At 48.4% G+C, this 22478-nt stretch overlaps 1 protein-coding gene and 1 long non-coding RNA gene across 3 annotated transcripts in view; one reads left to right on the plus strand and one right to left on the minus strand.

The window, feature by feature from the left end:
* Nucleotides 1-2463: 2463 nt before the first annotated feature.
* LOC114004174 overlaps nucleotides 2464-22478 on the minus strand; it is a 140737-nt gene continuing 120722 nt past the window's right edge. The window contains exons 3-5 of one of the 2 annotated variants that reach the window (XR_005564019.1): nucleotides 19892-20617; nucleotides 4694-4836; nucleotides 2464-2931 (exon numbers count right to left, since the gene is read on the minus strand). This is a non-coding gene — a long non-coding RNA (uncharacterized LOC114004174). Of the gene's footprint in view, nucleotides 4837-19891; nucleotides 20618-22478 lie in introns of both variants that reach the window. The other variant, XR_003546487.2, reaches the window with a different exon arrangement.
* Nucleotides 5625-7952, plus strand: CEBPB (CCAAT enhancer binding protein beta). The gene has a single exon (XM_027751906.2). The coding sequence runs from the start codon at nucleotides 5875-5877 to the stop codon at nucleotides 6847-6849; it is 975 nt and encodes a 324-aa protein (XP_027607707.1). The 5' UTR covers nucleotides 5625-5874; the 3' UTR covers nucleotides 6850-7952.

A 22478-nucleotide genomic window follows, 5' to 3' on the forward strand; every position in this document is an offset into this window, starting at 1 on the left:
CGGGGCCTGTTTCAATGGGAGGGGCAATTATAGGGGTGGTTCTGTGGGCGGGGCCACGACGGTGGGCGGGGCCAGAGGTGCCGGTGCAGTTCTGGCCCCGCCGGGACCGGTCGGGACACGGGGACAGCTCGCAGGGCCGCGGTCCCGGAGCCATCCCCGAACAGCGGGGCTTGCCGCGCTCCTCGCTGGACATCCCCCCGCACTGGTTCCGCCCGGCACGGCCCTGAGGCCCCGCACTCACATCCCCCGCGGGTGTCCGCAGCCCGGGCCGCCCCAGCCCCGCTCCCCCGGCCCCGCCCCGCCGTGCCCGCCCGAGCCCCGAGGCCCCGCGGGAGAAGCAACTGGGGCCGCTCCTCGCTGGGCTCTCGCCGGCCTGGGAAAGTGTCAATGGGTGGCGGAGCTGGAACAGCCACTCCCACGGCTCCCGTCCAAGGCCGTAAATGCGAAGGTGGGGAGATGACAGGGACTGAGGAGCACGAGGAGGACGGGACACCGTGGTTACCCCACCTGGTCCCCCGTCACCCAGCCCAGCCAGGTGACACAGATCAGCCCCGGCGCTGTTCCAGTGCCAGGACTCACAACTGACAAGCCCAAACTGATTCCCTGGCAGCCCTGATTTCCCCGTGGTGCTCCACACAGGACTAGAGCAGATGGAAAACAAATATTTGTACAGTCTAGAACACAAATCTTTAATGCTTTTAATAAAGAAAAAAATCTTCTAATTCTCCACTTGGGCCCACTCCCCTCTCAGATTTCCTTGGTTTGTGTTGCCCCTGGCCATACACCCCATGGAGTTCCAGCTATCTGTCCTGCAGCCTCAGGACCTTGGAATAGTTTCCCTCTTTTAGAAATTTCCTGAAGGAATAATCGAGTTCTGTTCCTGGGAGCTTCTGACACTTGGCAGGATACCCTGGAAGGATAGCATTCCTCTTCCCTTGATGAATCTTTCGAATGCTTACACAAGAGATCATTAATACACAATCTGTACCAAATTCATCAAAGCAGGAGGCTGTGATTACCTAGGAAATGTCAGACAACTATGGAGAATTTCTGGAAAGCTAATAGACAGCAGCCTTTCTGCCATTTTTATTGGAACACAAGGAAATGGGCTGCTTTGTAAGATACAAAGTCACCTCTCCCTGTCCCTGCTCAGACTGACAGCCCACATCTTGCCAGCAGAACTGCTCCAGCATGGACTCCCTCTGCCATGCAGGACAGAGACCGTGGCTTCTGCTCTGTCACTGTTCCCTTCCACGGGCCTTTGTGTGCTCTGGCTCTACCTCCTTTCTTTCCTTTGCAGAGCCCCAGACTGGGTGCTCAGACCTAAAAATTTGCTCTGGAAAATTTTCCGTGCGGCCAGGGAAGGTATTTCGCTCATGTTGTCCCACCGGTGCCAATCTCCAGGTGTCGTCTCCGCGGCTCTCGGTAGGGCAAAGAGCAACGTGCAGATAAAGGGGGATTGAGCAACCCAGCGCTGCAAAGGCCAAGCCTGCTGGGTCAGAGGTGAGCAGAAAATCAGCAGAAGACCAACAAAAACCTGAGCATCACCATGTCACATGGGAATAGGGTGAGGGAGCATTCGGGGGGGAGGGTTCTGGTCTGTAACAAAAGAAGCGAAGGAGTTCAGGAGACAGGGCCTGGGACTGCCTGGGGAGCTTTGGGCCCCGGCACTGCCAGGCAGAGCATCCAGCAGCGGGTTCAGGAGGCGGAAAGCGTGTTGCAATCGTTTTTGATGCTAAAATGAAGCAAAGTGTCGAGACTGGTCTGAGAGCTGGGGCAGACGGAAGGAGAGCCAACCTCTCTTGGAGTTGAGACATTGTCCCTCTCTGACATTTTGTAAGTGTTGGTGTTTTACAGCAAGTAGAGAGCGATAGATTCAAACCTGGCCTCTGCCAGGTACAACTTGTGAGTTGTTGGCGCATGGTGTGCGGCTGAATAAAGAGGGACCTGGGGCTAGGAAAGGAAAAGAGAGCACTTGCCATGCTCAGAAATAAATTTCAAATTTACTTCTCTATTTTGCAGCCTTTATTGCAACACTACTTAAGTCAGTCTTTTAGGCAAGGTCCCCTCCTACCCCCCAGAGACCTCCTCACACCACCTCTGTGCTCTCCTCTCACACCACCCTGTTTGCAGAGACATTGTGCTCTGGAACCCCTCACTTCTTCTCCGGCTCCCCTCCAACACACTGCCCACAGCACCCCAGGCATTGCTGCAACTGTCAACTTCTGGCATCACCTTCCTTTCCCTGTGCCCCAGCTCTGCCCCTCTTGTGCTGTTCCAGGCTGCAGCCCTGTGGCTCAGCACCTTCAGTGTGATGCAGCTCTGATCTTACCGACCTGCTAAGAGCTACTGCAAGGGAAATAATAATAATAATAATAATAATAATAAATGGGACAAAACTGCACCAAGAAGCATCAGAAATTTCAGCCAGCCTCTTTTTACAGCATGACCCTCAGTCCATAGACTTTCTGACAAACACTTCAGTGTTTGAGCCATCACCACTAAACTAACAGCATCCCCCCAAAACTGGTGTCATTCCAGGGACAGCTGCTGCAGACCTGAAGTGCATGAAGTAGAAAGCTTGCAAGAAATCCTGGAAAAGAAGACAATTTCCAGGAAGAAAATGCCTCTGCAATGCTTTATTGTAGGTCCGAGCCTGGAGCTGGAAAGTTGTGGCTTCTACAGTACAAAAGGCAAACTGGAGAGCAGAATTTAATTCATGACAGAGATGAGCAGTGAGGATTACATTCTTCCCTCCACCTTTTCACCACACTGGTCTCCTCCTGTTCCTCTCCTCATTTCTGTATTGTTTCACCCATGAATGTAGAGGAATCTGGATGCTATTGCATCAGATTTTTTTTTCCTCGAAAATGTTATGTTCTTACTGAGTAATTTGTGAGTTATGCTGTCTCCTTCCTCAACTGAATAGTTCTGAAAAAAAATCCATGAAATCAGTAGTAGGAAGGAGCTTTTCACAGAAGTGCTGCTTTTCAGTCGAAAATGGCTCTTCTGGGAGACAAGCTGCGGAAGGGCTGCTGCCAGTGCCTGGATCCTTTCGCCAGGAATGTCTGCATCTCTTTTCCTATCTAAAGCATCTCTGAGGAGGTTTTTCAGGACAATTATTAGCAGCCTCTGCATATCTGGCCAGGCCAAGCCAGGCACTTGCAGGGACAGAGCTTGGTGTGCCCAGACCTCCTCTCAATCATGCGGTGCGAGTCTTGCTCTGCACCTGTTCCCATCTCAAAACCCCCACTTCTGGCCATGCATTTGTTATGACAAGTGCAGAAACAATTTAAAAGAGACCAGAGTTAGCTCAAAACCTGCTTGCCGAATGCTGGGGTTTTGGATAAGTGGTTAGTCTCGCCAACAAGGTTCCCATGAGAAGCTGAGAATGGATGTTGGCTACATGAGAGCGGATGTTGGGATTTGAGGTGAGCTGGAGGAAGTTTAAAGACATCCAGGTACAGCAGGGAGGTGAAGGGGAGAAGGGAAGGAGGGGACAAGCTGGGCATCCAACCTGAATTACCACCCAGCTGCCATGTGATCCCGGTGACTGCGGGATTACTCAGCACTGGCCGGGAAAGCAGGTGTGGGCCACACCATCCCTGATAGAATCTGTTTCACATGACAGTTGCACAGGCATTTTATTTTGTTGGGGAAGATCAGCCCAGGTGGGAATACAACTTTCTGCTGCAGAGCAGCAGAGAATAAGGGCAGAAATTCGAAGAGGGCAAATTTAGATCTCCAAAAATATCTTGAAAAGCTGTTCAGGAATTTTACCAACCAGCTTTAGCGTTTGATTTTAGCCAACGACTGGCCAAGAGAGACCAACCGTGCACGTAGCAGGTCACCACGCAGGAGACCTTCTGCCTGTGGGTCCCTGAGACAGTTTGGAGGTAGGAAGCACATGAGACTGATTTTAAGAGTTCGGTTGGAAGGGCCAGTTAGGGCAGCCGCTGGATGTAACTGCCAGATCAGAATGCAGGATAAAGGTGCAGGATGAAGCAGTAAACAGCCAGAAGAACAAGCCCTGGCTCACTGCAACTTGCCAGTATTTGCACCCAATACAGATGTTTGTATTTATGAAGGTATGGGCTCCAACTACAACCTCCAGACCCAGCTCTCTGGCCAGGCCCAGCTCCAATTTAATCTCTGGTGCATTCACCAAAGATTAACTTGATAGATAAAGATGGAACTAGAAATATTTGAGGCCCGAAAACCTGTTAGGGGGCTTTTGTTATGGAAAAAAAAATCCTATTAAAACATGAACAGAAAAAGCAAATAAAAAAAAAAGTCCGATGATCCACTGAGTGATTCTTGAATTCTTCCTCTTTTCAGAGTTCTGAGGTTTGAACATTAAGAACAGTTGACTGTTTGAATCATATAATGCAATACCTGTTCCTCTGGCTTAACGTTACAATATTTCCCACACCGCAGGATTGCTTCACATTATTCTAAGAGGCAGTGTCATTTTCCCTGCAGTGCTGGGTCTTCTTTACTGAGGCGAGGACACTCCTACTTCCTTTAATTATATGTTTTGTTTTAAATTAATGTCCTTTATTCTGGGGATGAATCACCAGCTTGTAGACAGGTAAATGTGGGAGTAAGAGAGTGAAAATATAAGTTTGATTCCCAAGGTGGGTGTCTTTAATTAAAACGGACATCAAGATTCAGTCTTCCTTCCCAAACTTACCCCACAGATTGAAAAACTCTGGGCTCCACGTTCCCCTGCACGTCTCTCACTTTCCTCCTGAGCCACGTCCCGCCCGGTGGGTCCCCTTTGGTTTCATGTGTGGATCCCCTATCCCGTCTGTGCCCTCACAGTTGCACCATATCCTGCAAAGTAAATACACCAAGACAAACTTTCAGGGCCCCATCCCTGCACGAATGCTGGGGAGGGAGCGCTGGGTTCGCTGCCCTGTGGATGTTCTCAGCGGCGAGGAGGGAGCCCGGAGCAGTGCCGTGCCCTGCTCCAGCTCCTCATCGCTCGGCCCAGGGCTCGCCACTGGAAAGCGGCTCTGTGCACGTCCCTGGGGACACTTCTGCCTGCCAGTGGGATTTACCAAAGCAAGCACGGGATGGAGAGTAACGGGATCCGTCTTTGGTTTGCAGCTTTCCCCCTGCTTTGCCAAAAGAACTTGGAAAAATCCCTCCCGCCTTGATGTCCCCAAGGGTAAAACGAGACCCAGGGGGATCTGTGCCCAGTCCCGCTGCCAGCCCCGGGCAGTGCCCCGCTCTCCGGTGTCAGAGCGGAGCCCAGGCCGGCTCGGCGGGAGCAGCAGCAGAGCCCGGCACACTTGTGTCCCCGAGGCCGAGCGCTGGCCGCCGCTGTCCCCGCCGCTGTCCCCGCCGGACCTGGCCGCGGCTAGCCCCGACCTCCCGCACCTGCAGGTCCTCAGCCGCCCCTCCCTCCCTCCCTCCCTCGCCGGGTGTGTTGTGGGCGGCCCGGCGGGCACCGCACCGCACCGCACCGGCGCACCCGCCCCAGGAGCCTCCTCCGGGGCCGGGGCCAGCAGTTGCCGAGCGTGCGGCGTGGCAGGCGGCCAGGCGGTGACGCGCCTGTTGCTATGGGATCCACCGCCCCTATAAATAACTGAGGAGAGGAACTTTCCTAAGTCAGAGACTTTAGGACACGGGACCCAGAACCAGATGGTCCGGAGGAGACGCGCCAGCCCCCGCCGCAGCTGCCGGAGCGGTGAAGCCCCGCCGCGCCGCAGGGACTGATCCAGCCCGGGTGGGCAGCGCCGCGGGGCCGTGCCCACGCCAGAGACTGCGGCAGGGTCTGGAGCCCCCACCCCGACGGCGGCAGCTTGACCCTCTGCCGGGGGGGGCCCCCTGCGTCGTTTCCTCCTCCCCGCATCCCCCTTTGCTTTAATGCAACGCCTGGTGGCCTGGGACGCAGCATGCCTCCCCATCCAGCCGCCCGCCTTTAAATCCATGGAAGTGGCTAATTTCTATTACGAGGCGGACTGTCTGGCTGCTCTCAACAAGCTGCACCCGCGGGCGGCCGGGGGCCGCTCCATGACCGAGCTCACCGTCGGGGACCACGAGCGAGCCATCGACTTCAGCCCGTACCTGGAGCCCTTGGCATCGCAGCCGCCGCCTCCCGCGGCAGCAGCAGGGGGCAACTTTGAGCCTCCGTGCAGCAGCGGCGCCGGCCAAGATTTCCTTTCCGATCTCTTCGCCGAGGACTATAAAGGCAGCGGCGGCAGCAAGAAGCCCGACTACACCTACATCAGCCTCGCCCGGCACAGCCACCCCTGCGCCAGCCAGAGCCACAAGCCGGGGGGGCTGCCGGGCTGCTTCCCGCCCCAGATCGTGGAAACCAAAGTGGAGCCGGTCTTCGAGACCCTGGACTCTTGCAAAGGGCCCCGTAAGGAAGAAGGGGGCGCCGGGCCGGGACCGGGGGGAATGTCCTCGCCCTACGGCAGCACCGTGCGCTCCTACCTGGGTTACCAGTCGGTGCCGAGCGGCAGCAGCGGGAACCTGTCCACCTCGTCCTCCTCCAGCCCCCCCGGCACCCCCAACCCCTCCGAGTCCTCCAAATCCGCCGCTGCCGGCGGAGGCTACTCCGCCGCCCCGGCGGGCAAGAACAAGCCCAAGAAGTGCGTGGACAAGCACAGCGACGAGTACAAGCTCCGCCGGGAGAGGAACAACATCGCGGTGCGCAAGAGCCGCGACAAAGCCAAAATGCGCAACCTGGAGACGCAGCACAAAGTCTTGGAACTGACGGCCGAGAACGAGCGGCTGCAGAAGAAGGTGGAGCAGCTCTCCCGGGAGCTGAGCACCCTCAGGAACTTGTTCAAACAGCTGCCCGAGCCACTGCTCGCCTCCTCGCCTCGCTGCTGACCCCCGGCCGGGCGGCGGGGCGAGCGGAGCCGCCGGTTCCCGGCCCCGCTCCGCGCTCCCGGGGCCGGGGCGAGGGGGGGCGAGAGCCCGCGGCGGGCGGGCGGGCGGGGTTGGTTTTAATTTGTGTTGTTGCTGTTGGATTATTTTTTGTGTGTGCGTGTGTCTTTACAGACATGTTGGCGGAAGGCTCCGCCGCCGCGCGGGTTCTGAGCGGGGTCCGGGGGCTGCGGGGGCGGGCGGCGCGGGGGGACCCCGGCCCCGGCCCCGGGCGGGCTCTGCAGGCTGCTGGGCGCTGGGGTTATTTAAAAGAGCGAGAGGAGAGCAAGGGCAAAGTGATGCAATCCTTTAAGCATGGCTGGGAATGCTGTGTACATGATGCAATCTCGTGTAACTGTCAGTCATGGATTGAGTAATCTGTTAAAGATGTTCTTACAGTTTTTTTTATTATAAAGAATAATCTATTTCTATAAGAAAATACATATGTATATTTTGGGATCTATGCATTCTTGCTACATTTGAAGCATTAATGAACAATTTTAATAAACTTTATGACTAGGTTAAAAAAAAAGTAGCTTGTTTTATTTTGGAGGCATGTTTAAAGTTAGATTAAACACAGGGTTGAAATTCCAGCTGATTCTGGCTCATTGCTGTGATCAGGGATAGGGATTTTTGTTGGTCTTTTAGCTTTCTCTGACTCAGAGAAAGGAAAAAAAATCAACAACCAAAACCAAAACCCTCAAGAGAAACCCAGCAAGGAGCAGAGCTGGAAGCTTTAGCCAGTTCTTGTTGCCTCATTTTATTTCCTCTAATCACTTGGTTTAGCTGCCGCTTGGGTGTTGTTTGGGGAGGAGGTGTTTGTGTTGGGGTTTTTTTTGCACTTCATGCTGTTCTGAACGTGTAGAGCAAGATGTGCTATCCAAACCATGACCAATCCTTGGCAAATAACACCAAGTCTGAAGTGGGAGGGAGGAAGAAAAAGTAAGGGAGGAAGCTTTGAATGAGTTTTTGTTTGTGTTTGGGGTTTTTTTCTTTACAGAGTTTCTATTCTCTATGATTCAGCATTTCTTATGTTTGTAGTTTACAGGAATAAACATGAGAAAGTAGCATTTCTGTTGGATGTCGGTAATTTCGGTCATTGCTCAGGAAGCTCCCATGAGACCCTGCCAGGTGAGAGGCTCCTGAACAACCCCCTTCCCTTTGCTCTTGAGACATTTTTCTAAAAACTGCAGATAGAATTCTCTGATGAGGACTGTTTGCTTCTGTGTGTGTGCATTTTCTGGGGGCAAGTGATGGACAAGGGGGGGGTGGCAGAGGAGGAGGAAGTTTGTAGCAGGCCAGAACTTTGTTTTGGAGAGATCCAAGGCTCTCCAGCCTGCTGCTGAACACGTCAGCCCTGCTGGGGCTCCCAGCTCTGTTATTCCCCACTGTGTGCTGCCATGTCAAGGTCTGTAAGAAGTGAACAGTCCCAGGCTGGTTATGTGGAGGGAGTAGGGCAAATGATCATGTCTTACTCAGCATTTTCCATTTTCCTGTTAGGCCAAATTTAAACGTGAATTTTTTAGATCCCGATTCCCTGTGCCTGGTAAAGAAACTCCTTAACTGCCTGTGCTCTGACAGCTGAGCACAAAAGGGATTTCCAGTATAAAGACAGTGGCCTTGAATTTGCTCCTATACATTCCAATACAAACAGCAGTGGGCTGCAGGACAAATCTGCAATTTGCTGCTTGTTTCCAGTCTTTCTTTAAGGAAAACATGTTTTCTACTGAAAGAACTGTTCTGCTTTTTTTGACTCTCAAGATCAGAGCCTCCTGCAGGCCCACCAGCTGGAGCTCTCCCTGACATTTGTTACACATTCCCTGCGCCCCCAGGAGCCGTGCAGTCGTGAGCAGGGCACTGTTGGTCCTGATACAGATTTCCCCCATTTGCTTTTTGATTTGTGCAGTGCAGTTCAGCCGTTTTTATGAGACCCTAAAATAGATTTTCTTGGGTGAGCTCCTGCACCAGCATGACTCAAGTCCTTGCAGGCAAGATCGACGTTAGATCTTGTCTTGACTGTCCCTCGTGACGGTGATTACTCCAGCCTCCCGTGGCTGTTTATTCTACTATTTGTATAGTTACGAAACTTATCCACATCGTTAGATCCTATTTTCTTGTTGTGCTGTAGGCCGTGCAATGTTACCCAAACTTGCAAACAGTGTTCCCAGTCAGAGCCCAGTGCTGTCGAGAGTGGAACTGCTGGAGGACTTAAGATGTCCTCAAATACTTTTCTTTCTTGCTCTCTTTCTTTCTTGCTTTCTCTCTTTCTTGCTTTCTTGCTTTCTTAATAACAAAGCTTCCAACAAGAGTTCAGTTTGTGGGGGCTGGAAGGCAGGGTAGATTGAAAGATAAGATGTACTGAAGGTATTTATATCTGTTTAAATAATAGTCCAGTTTTGGAGATAGAGCTCTCCCAGGCATGAAGGAGCTAATCCCCATCCTTAAACTCTGCCTGCCGCGGTGCAGGAGAGCCAGGGCGGTGTTGCTGCAATTTAAAGAATGATGTTTAAATTACTGCTGTATTCCAGTGTATCTCCTAATTAGGATTACAGATTTCTCCTTCAGGAGGAACCTTGTGCAGCAGCGATTTTTTTGTCAGAAAGATGCAGGTACAGACAGGAAAATTGAGGACACGAACGCACCAATTTTACACCAGTCTCACAAGGAATTTGTGAAAGAGTCAGAAAGAGAATTCCCGAATCCTTCATTCTTAATCTTGTATTACCCTCATAACTTACATTGTAGGAGCTTTGTAGTGCATGGAGGTCATGAAATACCCTGCTTTCTAAACCAGCATGTGAAAAAGCCCCTGTAATTAAAACATGTCCTAGAAAAAATTAGTCTCGAAAAAGTAGTTTGGAAATGAATCTGAGAAGAGTCCAAGCATAAAGCAGGCAAAAGATTCCAAATACCTTTACTAATCACAGTGGGGGAATTGGAAAATCCCTGTCCAAACAGTGGCTCAGCTCCAAATATTGATTTATTTTCCCATAACAAATAAGATTCTGCTGGCCAAGAGCAGGAGTTGGGACGTCTGGGCTGGTCTCTGACAGGGTCTCCTGAGCTGCTCTTCCCAAAGCCACTCAGGACAGCTTGTGGTAGGACTGTGCAGTCCATGTGCAGGCAAACCAGACAGAGAAGTGCAAACACCAGAGATCTGTTTTGAGTTTTATGGAAGTTTTTAAACAGCATTTTATTTGGGCTTTTTTTTTTTTTTTCTTTCTTTTCAAATGATATGTTACACTGGCTGATTCCTACAGGTCGTTCTCATTGCTACTAAAATAACAGAGTAGAAATCAGTCTGTAAGATCAAATCCATGGCACCAACATCCCTGTTCCAAAGCACCTGGCACTGTTTTGTAAGGTGTTTGAATTCAGCTGTGCTTAGTTCTTCAGAAGGAATCATATGTAGCATTTATAAAATATATTTAAGAATACAATTATAGGTTTTTTAGTGGTTCTTCAAACTGTTACTCTCTGCTTATCTGTCCAGAGTGTAACCCTGTGCAGCTCTGACACTGTGATGTTGCTTTCCCACTTTTCCCACAGCCTTCCATTGGTAACTCTTGGAAGATGCAAGAAAAATTATGTGTCTTTCCATACTAATTGTTCTTCCTCTGTCAAATAAAATCACCCAAATTGTACCCAAGGGCTATTGGATGGGAGACTTGATCATATTTGATAACAGTATGGTTTTTTCCTCACTGAAATCCTGCAATAGCCCAAAATTAGAGCCAGAGAAAAGCTTTGTGCACAAAGTTTACCTTTGCAGTTGAATTGTGAGAACAACTGTCATCGATGTGGGTGTGTGTAAAAACATGAAGTTACTCTCACACTGGTTTTCAAGCAATGTTTCATTAGCTGTGACCAGAATAAAATTCAATGCAACTCTGTACCTGCTTTAATAAAGAGAAAAGCTGTAAGGTCAAATTACATATCTTCTTTTGTTATTTATAGTGATAATGCTCAATGCCCTGCATTTGCCTGTCATTCCAGTGACACAAAGTGAGTCCAGAGCAGGGCTCTGCATTCAGTTTGGGCTGGATATACGTGATTATGTGGTGGATGGGGGGAATGAATTTGGAATAGAATTTGGTTCTAAATCTTTTTGCTCCCAATTTCTAATGAAAAAAAAATTACTTCTACTCTCTTGAGTGTTGGCCTTTTTCTCTTTACATCTTACACAAATGCTGAACAGTCAGAATTTTAGGGTGAACCTCGTATACTAATGTGGAGTGTGAAAAAAAAGTTATATGCCTGGATGTTGAAAGGGTCCTAATATGTTAAATAAGAAATTGAAACAGAACTAGGAATATACTTACTACTCCCAAAGAAACAATTATGTTCAAATTCAGGACACTTTTTTCAATCAATCAATCAATCAAGTAAAAATAAAGCGATGTGGTCAAACCATTAAACCTGTGAGGGAATTAGTTCTCTTTTGAGAGACACTCACTGAACAAACAAGTGAAATCATTAAAAGAATTAAGTTCTATTTAACTCTTTGCTGGGACCCAAACATAGTCTGAGAGTTTAATATTTGCAACCTAAAACTAAACTTTGGTAGAAGCTCTACTCTATATCCTGAGGATTTCTGAGGTTCCTGATTCTTTCATGTGAGCTGCAGCTGTGTTGCCCCAGCCTGGGCAGACGAGCAGCACAATCTGTGGTGGGTTTGTAAACACCTAAAAAAGATCAGATACAGCTTGGTTTGCCATCAGGGTCATGTGAAATTCATGGTGCCGTGTTTGCCTGATGGGAACTACGTGAAACTCCCGGAGACTTTCCCTGTGCAGTGATCCTGGAGCCCGGGGTTTGATCCTGGGGTTTGATCCTGGGGTTTGATCCTGGCACAGCCCGTCCTCGGGAGCTGCAGCTCTCAGGCCCGGCACAGCCCTGACTCTGATATGCTTTGTTTGAGCCACTGGAAATTGGAAACTCAAAAATGCCTTTTGTGGTCATTTCCCCACCTGCTCAATCTGCTCAATTGTTCAGATGTTTTGTTTTGAATGAAAGGCTTTTCTCCCCTCCAAGAAATGCTGCTGGTCAGATCTGCCTGGATGTGAAAACCAAGAGGGGAGAATTCACGACGAGAATAAATGAGTTAGCAGTCGGTGAAAATAATTGATTTGCACTTACAATAGGGACACATTTAGTTCCAAACCTTCCAACTGGGTGCCATGATTTCACAAAGCAGTGCCAAATTTAACTCTTATTTGTTATAAATTAAAAAAAAACTTATTAATTTGCTATGGAAATTATTCATATAATAAATAATAATAAATTCCAGTAATATTTTCTAGCTAATTAAATGCTAAGAAAGACTATGACCTACATCTGGTTTTTACCTTGTCCTATCCCTTTGGCTCTTGCCTCTGTGATTCCTGTATCACACATTCCATAGCTATCAAAGCACCTTCTCAGAGTTCAGGGTATTTAATCAGAGGTTTTAGTTAGGTCTCATCATTTCATAAAATTTTCAGAATAAATCCTCTACTAAACTCAGGCCAGAGAAGGGCTGGCTCAGCCAGGAGACCTGGTTTAGATGGGCTCGAATGCAGACACCTCTGGAAAGAAGGGAGTTTTTGCCAGGAGGCTCTGGGAGGCTCCGGTCCCCATCCCCACACAGACCCAGCGCAGCCCTTGTTTGTTTGCTATAAATACCTCGGGTTTGCCAGTCTATTGCAACAGCAGTTCATTAAGCCTGTGGTAAGGAGCTCACTGATGGTGCCTAGAAATGACAGTCACAGGAATCACAGCTTCCTCCAAACAACCCCAGAATCCCTCCGATGCCTCCCTTGCCCTGTCCCTCCTCCGGGAGCTCGCCTGGGCTCTGGGGCACGGGGGCTTTGCCATACGTTTTTCTGTAAGCAAAAGGAGGAGCTTTGGTTTGAGAAATGAATGTTACGGTGACACGATGGGAAAATATTTCAGTGCAACATGATGAAACAATTACTTGGCTGCAGTAATTCAGGAAGGGAATCACAAGAACAAGAGAAAGTGCCTGGAGCCGGTTTGCGAAGCAGAAGGAGCGCGGTGGCTCGAGCAGAAACATTGTTTTGCTGATTTCCCCAGCCTCTGCCATCCAGACAACTACTTGGGGGTGGATGTTTCTGGCAGGGATTTGTCACACTTCCCTGAGCCTAGGTGTCCTGAAACAGTAAAATACAGATTCTGTCTCGATTGTTTTTGCACCACCAAAGGCCAGAAAACAAACCAAGAGTGTAACCTATTGAGATACTTGAGCGTGTCTAACACTTCAGTGCACAAGGAGCAGAATAATATCTGTGGGATAACTTGGCACAATGACATCAGTAGAATTATAAAAAAAAAAAGGAGTAATTATAAAGGAGTTTGGTTGCTTGAAGGAATGCAAGCTGGCCCCCAGCCATGAACACTTGGTGCCAGCTCTGTGAAGAAACACGACTTCCACGCAGGGCTGGTCTCCTGTTGCTGAGTAATTGATGACCACTCAGGGTGGCAGAAAACGTCTTTGTGCTTAAACTTAAGAATAGTGCTGATTGTTGGGTTGAGTCCCCAGACCTGAAGGAATAGGAGAGATGGCAGAAGGCCTTGATATCTGAGTGCAGCTACTGGGTGCAGTGCCCTTAACCCCTTTGAAAGCAAATTACAGAGCTGCAGAGTTAATGAGTGCAGAACACTGACAGAAGTTAGGATGCAAGGGATAAATACTGAGCTTTGGAACAAAAGAGGCAATTTCTGGTCCTACCTCTTCCACCAGTTTATCATATATCTTTATATTGTCTGTCAGCCCCTCAGTGTAACAGGCTGCACGCATGTATGTGCAGCTCCAGTTCCAGGTGCAGTTGCCATAGCTGCAGGTGGATCTGCCTGTTACATATTTAGATCCTGATCTTACACACGTGCTTCATTTTGTACATGTAGATGTAGTGATTTCAGTGGAACTATTATTACTGGAATGAGTAATGATAAATGCATAGATCTGTATTTACATGGATGTATTTACATGGATCTGTATATACATGGATCTGAGATCGCGGCGTCCCTGGGAAAATTTTTGTGCCTTGCTCAGTTTTACAGCACATGCCCTGGAAAATTCTAAGCACTTTCATTTCATGTGCTTTCAAATTTGAGAGAGCTACCCAGGCACATGGGCTGATTTGGCTGTCGCTTGCCGTGCAAAAGGAGATGACAGTGGCTTTGGCATTTTTGCATTTCCCAGGAAGAAAACCACAACCACCACAACACCCGAGAAGTGGGATACAGCTGTGTTCTAACAGCTACTGCTGGGCCCCAGTTCAACAAAGTACTCCAGTGTATGTGCTACCTAGGCAGAAGCAACGCAGTGCTGAACACAAGCTTTAAAGTTTCGGATGTGCCAAGTGCTCTGCTGAAACACATCCTTCTAGAGCCTGCAGCTGCCTGGCCCCGGTATTACACTGTGAGGCATGAGCATAAATACTGGGAAAGAAAACCTGTTGGAAAATCTGGATGTCCAGAAAGGTGTTGAATGAGATGCACTCCAACAGGCCCAAAGGAATCCTGGTTTCCTCCTACTGCGCTTCGGGAGCCCATCCAGCTTGTGCTGGCCAGGTCTGGCAGCCACTGTCTCAGAGCATGGTGTGATAGGCCCTGGCTGCTGATCAAAGGGCTCTTGAGCAATAAATAACCCACTGCACATCAGCAAGAGCTGCTGCCAAGAACCATGGACTTCTCTGGGCTAGAAGACAACTGATAAAGCAGATGCTGAGAAAAGCAGAGATGCCTGCATTGGGCAACCTGAGTGCGACCAGTGGCTACTGGAAAATGTTATTTTTGTTTTAGCTCTGCAATTGCAGAAGCCTGATTTGCTAAAGGCTCTCTGTTTGTACAGTGCTTGGGTTTAGTTTTTGTTTTTGCAAAGCATTTTATTTAGATGAATAGATGCTCCCACTTTATGAGGAAATCCACTACTCCTTGGTAGTTCTTCCTCTGTCAATAACAAATATGGGTTGACTGTGCCTTTCCCCAGAATTAGGGAATTTTTCCTGTGGAGTTTGGCTCGTGAAGGATGGGGAACTCAGGAAAGATGGGAATGATGCCCTGAATCCTCTTGTCATACAGGCCTGTGCTGGTTGTAGGGAATACAGTTCTCCAGCAAGGCTGACAGATTGGAAAGGGAGTGGCAAAAAGGACAAGGAGGCAAACCTCCATATGTGAAGGGGCCTGAAAAGAAGGAAGTGATACCCAAGAGCACACAGTTCTGGGAATGCTATTGCAAGCTGTGGCAGTGGTGGGAACCATTTCCAACAGCCACACAATGGACTGTTTTCCCACTGACCTCATGGCAACGTGAAGTGAAAATTTCACTCCAGCGTTTTCTGCCAAGTCCTTAAAGGCAAAATCTTAGCAAATGGCTCCTGCTTCTGCATGAATTCACTGGCAGGTGCTCCTCTGCACGAGCCCTGCAAGAGCTTTATGACCAGAGGGACACTGACTATTAAACAGCCATAAGTTTAACGTGGTATTTACTGCAGGACTGTGCCTCTTTATTGCGCAGGGCGAGGGAACTCCCTGCTCAGCCCTCCAGGTGGTCCCTCCAGGGCAGGGTTGAGGCACACTGGGAGAAGGGGTGGGGTTGGGTGGGAGAGGCTTTCATTGCTGCCCTACCTGTTCTGGGCATAAATTGAAATGATCAGTCTCTAAGCCCTGCCAATTAGGCATGCTTTACTGGCATGAGAGCCAGGCTGCTGTGATAGGGAAAATGAACGTTCTGCTCTTTTTAAAAAAAGAAGCAAAATCCTGCTTCAGTGCACTGGAGTACCAGAGCAGGGGCAGAAGGGGACAGCGGGGACTCTGTGGGGTGCCTGACCTTGACCAGACAGGCAGGAGCTGGGCAACATTCTGCAGCACAGAGCAGCCCAGGAACATATCCCTCCTCACATGTTCATGTACTCTTCCCAGAGGTGCCTGTGTGCCAGGGAGCCCCTGGAGCAGGGCTGGAGGATGAATCTGCAGCCCCCCATAGCACCCTCCCCTCTGCAATGGCTCCACTTCAGCACTTAAGGTACCATCAGATGTGGGGAAACACAAATAATGGTAACCCTTTCCTAGTCTCCACCTGCCAACCAAGTGCTTGGGAGAGCAAAGTGAGATGCTTTTACAAGACTATGAAACTGCTAATCAGGGCAGTACCTGTGCTCTCAGGTAGTGCCTTCCTAATCTTCGGATCCAGAGGTTCCTACAAAGAAGAAGCAAAATGGACCTCTTGGGTCTGTCACTTGTTGGTTTCTGTGGACTGAGAAAAACACTGTTCTGTTTTTCCACACTGCTCCCTCTCTCAGGGTTATCTTGGTTACTATAAAGGCCAGAAATGATGGAGCTGGGTTTTTTCCTCAAAGAAAAGTTACCTGTGCAGCATGTGTTTCTGCCTGTGAAAGTACAGCTGTGCTGTGCTGCCATGCAAAAGCACAAGCTGACTTCATCCTCACCTGCATTTGAAGAAGAAGAGGAGAGGACCACCTCCCAAGGCTCCCCTATTCCTTTCTTGTGAACCATTCCCACCACTCAAACATTTAATCCCTGCTGCTCCAAACTAAGCATTTCTAATATCTGCATTTCAGACCTTTGCAACTCTCACTTGCTTCAAAACAGGCTTTATTCTGAGAGGGGTTTGTCGCTGGCACTTGTGTTTGTGTAAGGTATTTTTAGGAATTGAAGAGGACAAATGGAAAAATTAATTATCCATGTAAAAAACATTTCATAAAGTTCTGCTTTTTACTTCCTGATGTCTTGGCAACTACAATCAACTCGGCTTTCTGCGTCTACAGCTTGTCAGGATCCACAGTTGTCTGCACTTAACTCACCCTCAGACACTTTTCTGGGGCAGAAAAGCTCCTTTACAAACACAGCACCAGGTCCTTCACTCCTCCACCTGCTGCTGTGTCTTGAGGGGAGAAGGGAGGGAAGGTTACCTCCGAATAAACACCTCTCTCAGCTCATTTGTGCTCTCCTCCAGCCTCCCCCCAAGGATTAAACATTAGCTGGGGACCTCACCAGGGCTTTGGCCCCACTGCTGAGCTGAGTAGAGCCGGTGGGACCTGGAAGTGCAGGAGTGCACTGGCTGGGTCTGTGCTGAAGGCTGAGCCCAGATGGTTCCTTGCAGTCCCTGCTGCAAGAGCAAAGCCCTGAATCTGCCATTGCTGCAAACTTCCTTGAGGACCTTGGGCTGGTCACTTCACCTTTCTTTGCTTCAGTTCTTTTATCTGCACACAGACACTTCCTGGCTGTGTCTCAGGTATTATTTGTTTAAAGAAATGTGAGGTATGAGACCTTGACAATGCCATAGAGTAATTATTTAAAGTTTATATTGAAAGTTAAAAGTATTAATTAATTCAGCAGGGAAAGTCTTCTGGTGAAAATGACTGGAAGCACAACTGTCCCTCATTCCAAGCACTTCCCAGGCAGTAATTTGACCACACAGAGTTTGGCTCATTATATATGTAAAATAGACAGATGCTATTAGAAAGTAATTTTTTCCCCCGTGAGTAGAGAAGCCTGTCCCTCACGAGGAAATTCTCCGCAGGGGCCATATTTTTATCCTGTCTCATAACCCAGAGGTATTTAAAATCACCCTCAGAATTGAATAGCATCTTCCTCCTTCTCCCCTGAAACTGAGCTCTGCCTTCACTGAATTGCACTGAGTCCTCAGCACTACCTCTCAGAGTCCCTTCCCTTTGACAGTTTGTAATTCCTGGTGTTGGTGGGGATTGTCACAGATTTATTCAGTGTGTAATTACATGTTGTTCAGGGACACCACGCCATGATAATAAACCTCCACGTGATCAGGCCGGACTCGTCAGCCAGCATGGAAAAGGACTGAGGGGAATTCATAAAAGCACCCTTAAGAGGCTGATGGAAATGTCCAAAGAAAAGAGAAATTATCAGTGTTTTGGACTGTTTAGCATTTTGCAGAGCAGAAGATGAATTGGCACCAGAGAGAACACACCACTGGATGTCCATGGGTGGCCCATCACATCCCTCTGAGTCATCCCACTGATTCCGTGGGAGCAGGAGCAGCACGGTGGGATCAGGTTTAGTGACTTACTCGTGTGAGTAACAGCCAGGAAGGGGAATTTCCCTTGAGAAGTGCCAGGGTACCAGTGGCAAATGCTGGAGAAATGACCTTTCTAGGCAAAATTCAAAATCACATTTTTGTGAGTTATTATTTTCACTTCTCTACTTCTCACTTTAGGAGTTTTATTTTTTTAGATGAAATGCTAAAAATGTGTCTCCAGCAGCTCCATCAGAAGCCTGTATGTGCCCCAGTCTGATGATCTGAGACATCTGGCACTCACACTTGGGGCCTTCCCGCACGGCAGAAATTGCCCCGGGAAGAGAATCCACATTTCCAACATCCAAGTGAAACAGAAATGACCAAATAGTTCCTGGTGCACAAGCCAATTTCCAAGGCCAAATCCAGCTCTCTCTAAGTCCAGGGGAAAGGTCATTGCAAATCAGGAAGAAAATTACTGAGTTACCAGCATTGCAGCAACAGAATAAACTCTCCCCAAGGGACTGACTGTGACAGGGGGATGTCACCCCCGGCTACTGGCAGCGATCCCCTCGTTATTACTCTCATTAAGGTGGTCACCTCCAAACCAAACAAGTGCACACTTCAGTCAGGAACATAAAAGACTTCAATTAGATTTATATAAGAGCATTGCAAAATATTAGATAATAAATGCTGCCCCCAAACAAGAGCAGGAAGATTCATTGCCCTACAAGGTTTGTCTCTGCAACGGGCACAGCCCGGCTATTTTGGGGAAATTACACCTTGCCTGGTGACAACACCTGCTCTGTGCAAGAGGAGAGGGGGTACTGCTGGCATGCTCTGGCTGAATCTGACAGCAAGGCTGAGGTTGGCACTTCACTGCATGAATCACCAACTCCTGAAATTTAAAAGCGTGCATATGCAAATCACTAATTAACCACATTAGCATAGTCAGTTACCCAAACTGTAATCTCAGTCGTATCTGAGTGAGGCAGGAGAGCCCACACCCATGGGCAGGTTTGCATTTGGGAGCGTGGTTTCCCCAGAGCTGAGTCCAGAAGCTGGTCTCATAACCAATTTTTACTCGTGTCGTTCCAGGAGTCAGAGTTTGTTGAGGGGCTTCCTCTCCTGAGGAGTACTGGGGAACTGTACAAAACCAGGAGCTGGTGGGGACAGCTGAGGGGCAGCTGAGAGGGATGCCAAGTCAGGAATGATCTCCTTTAATCTACTGCCCATCCTTGAGGCTCCGTCAACCCAAACAATGTGGATTTCCCCCTATTAGGAAATATTCTGACTTAGGAAAAGACCATGTGCCAGATTTTGGCTTTATTTACATTGAATTACCTGAGATTAGAATCTGAAACTAGAAACTTTCTTTATACAGTTACAAATAGCTATATTATGCAGTTTTAAGGGGTTAAGAAAAGGAGGAAATCATAACCACAGAAGTCATAAAGGCAACTTATCCCAAGCCAAATAGTTTTGTTTCTAATGCAGGGCTTTAATTATAACATGTCATATAATGATGACATAGTGCTATAATAGGCAAATATAATGCATTAATCTGATATTATATTCTGGCTTTAACAATAGGTGCAGTGAACCAGCCTTAGTGGATAACTCATTTAGAACCTATCTGCACACTCCACCTAGATACTTATCTGCCTCTTTAATTAAGTGGAGGGAAACTTCTTGAGGCCATACCCATAAAGCCAGTCTCTGATGATAGCAGAGTTACTGGAAGCCTTTGGTAATCGTTTACACCCACGTTTTGTGGTTAGCTTCCAACTTTGGCTCTTTCCTTCTCACTTTGGAACCACCTATTTATCCCCCAGCGTAAATCCCCTGCTGTTCTTGTACCAGAAGGGGCACAAAAGACCTCAGGGTTTGTTTGAGCGACACGTCAGCTCAGTGTCGTTGGCCTCCTCAGGACTGAGCCAGGCTCCCTAATTGCAGCCCTGAAAAAACAGCTTTGGCAAATCTTTCACTTACCAGTGCGCTGCTTGAAACGGGAGCAGTAGGGTCCAGGCAGTGCCACCTCTCTGGAACACGAGTTCCCAGGCTGTCCTTGGAGATGTGGCAGCAATCAGCTTCAGGGGGAGCAGGACAGGGCCCCCGGGGTAAAATCACCTCTCCTGATTCTGTGGGTCCTGTGTAGCTTTGTGTACATAGCAAAACACCCTTTTTTGGTTTCTTCAAACGCAAACAGTTGGGAGGATTTGCACACAACGAGAAAAATGAAACTTTAACTAATATATTCACTTGGAGAAGATGGTTCCCGAGGTGTGGGGCTTGCTCTCTGCTTGGGATTTGTGAGAGGAATATCCTGCTCTGAGGCTGGAAGATCCAGAAGTCATAAAGCCCCAGCACAGCAATGGCACAGGGGCAGCAATCTTGAGGCCATGTGGGCCAACGCTCTGAGGTGACAGGAGTGTCCAAGCAGCCCTGCAGCAGCACAGAGGAGCTGCCCCGAGGTCCCTGGGCTCCGGCTCAGCCGAGCAAAGCACACGGTGTGAGCACAACCAAAATGGCTCCACCAGGCTGCTGCCTCCTGCTCCTCTTCCTCGCCTTGGCGGTCACTTCCGTACTCTCCTCCGGTCTCTTCCAGTGTGGAAGGTTCTGCTAATGACCTTTGAACAGACCACGTTGAGAATGTCACTGCAGAGCTCCTTAATCTTACGGTGGCGCCTGGATAATATGGTGATGGGCACTGAAATGCTGGAAAACAGACAGACAGATAGTGAGATAAGATTAGATATGGAAGTAATTTAGGCAGTCATCATACAGAGCAGCTGACATAAGTTCATTTGTAAAGCCAACTGCTAAAATTGCTTTAGAAGTCCTTACATTTTAATTCTGTTGAAAGGCAGACCTTTGATCTGAATTGTTTTGGTGGCATGTGCATTATTTGAATGGAACCTCACCTGGCCAGGTAATACCAGCCCGGCCATTCCTGGCATACTATTGCCATAGGAGAACAGTGTACATGCAAATCCAGCCCTACCAATAGCTTGGGGCAGGCAGATAACTGAGCATCATGGAACAGACACAGACTGGAGGCATGAGCACCACTTTATGCTGATATGTAGAATGAATCATGGCTAATAAAAGGCTCAAACAACCATATATATGACTAAACGCAACCCCAAAACACTTTTAAATTAAGCATGATCAGAAAATAAAAGGAGAAAAATTAATATATAAGCGTTATTGGTGCTCTTTTTCATTAATATTTATTAAATTACACTGGGGGAGATGGAGGAGGAAGGGGAATAAAACAGACCTCTCTGATTCACTATTGTTTATAGCCACTTTTATATTGCAGCTCTCAGGTATTAGGAAAACGCTGGGATGTTTGTACTGCATTTATTGCAGGGGAAATGATTTACGTTCACACGTTATGTTTTTGTAATTTGACGTTAAAAAATTTTCAAAGACACTTCCCAGGGCAGTTTATTTTTGAAGTGGGTTGTTTTCACCCTAAATCCGAGCCACGGTAGTATTCCCAGCTATAGAAAGGGCATGAGAGTCAACCTAAAAGTGTGGAGTTGGTTAGTCCTCGTGCTCCTCTGAGGGGCATTTCCCAGCACAGATACTTTGCAGCACTCAGTCCTACTAAAGCAAAAGCTGCCAAATGCACAGATGAACCACAGATAAATCGTTGCATGTCTTAATTAGCGATGGCTGAACTCTCAGAAGATTCTGTGGTTGAATTAGAATAAGCATTCAGAAAGTTCAAATGTTAATCCAAGCCTCTCTAGTTTATACTGGTGGAGGTCCCTTTCCAGAGCTGGCTCATTCCATTTTTAATATGTCCTGGCTGAAGCTGGGCTTAAACCACTGCACAAACAGCAGCTGGCACGAGAAGCAGCTCCTTCGTGCCCACCCGAAGTCAGTAATTGCAGGTGTGAGCAGCAGTGTCCACACAGCACTTCCCACAGTCTTGTATCCTCCTGTGACACTTTGGCATATCCATCCTCGGCTCTAAGGCTGAAAGGCTTGGATTAATCTACTGAGCTGTTAGAATCTGCGTTTCCTTAACATTTGGGGAGCTCAACCTCTTTGTGAAGGCACCTGAGTCTGGCCAGTGACTGCAAGGAAGAAGCCAGGCTCCTAATTGGAGCATCTCATTGATGTGCCTGCACGTTGGAAGAAGGCTCAGGGTCCAGCTGCCTTGTGAAATGCCTGATGTTACAGTGACCTGCCCCCCACAGCTGCTCCGTTATGGGATATATCCAGGTGGTTTTCCTGCCCCTGGGTGTGCTATAATGGACTGTAACAGAGGAAACATTTCTCTGAACAGAAGTGTCCATGTACAATATCCCTACAGCCCAGTTCCCCACTGTGCAGTCAGACCCGTGGGCTCACAGCAAATCCACAGGGTTATCTGTAAAGTGTTGCCAAGCACATCTGGAACCTCCAGCTCTCAGCCTGTGACTGAAGGGCAGTGCAGGACGAGGTCAGTAGCTACAAGAACTGTACTAATATGCCTAAGTCTGTGTGAGCAAACATTGGCTTTGTTATGCATAGATTTGACATCTGCAAAGAGTTGTCCAGCTTGGGAATAAATGGAGTAAGT

This window comes from Pipra filicauda, unplaced genomic scaffold, assembly GCF_003945595.2.
Source record: "Pipra filicauda isolate LSUMZ 115617 unplaced genomic scaffold, ASM394559v2 scaffold275_size1018216_pilon, whole genome shotgun sequence".
NCBI lineage: Eukaryota > Metazoa > Chordata > Aves > Passeriformes > Pipridae > Pipra > Pipra filicauda.

Excerpts from the sequence above, each read along its gene's own strand:
- CEBPB (XM_027751906.2), top strand. The coding sequence starts at position 5,875 with ATGCAACGCCTGGTGGCCTGGGACGCAGCATGCCTCCCCATCCAGCCG.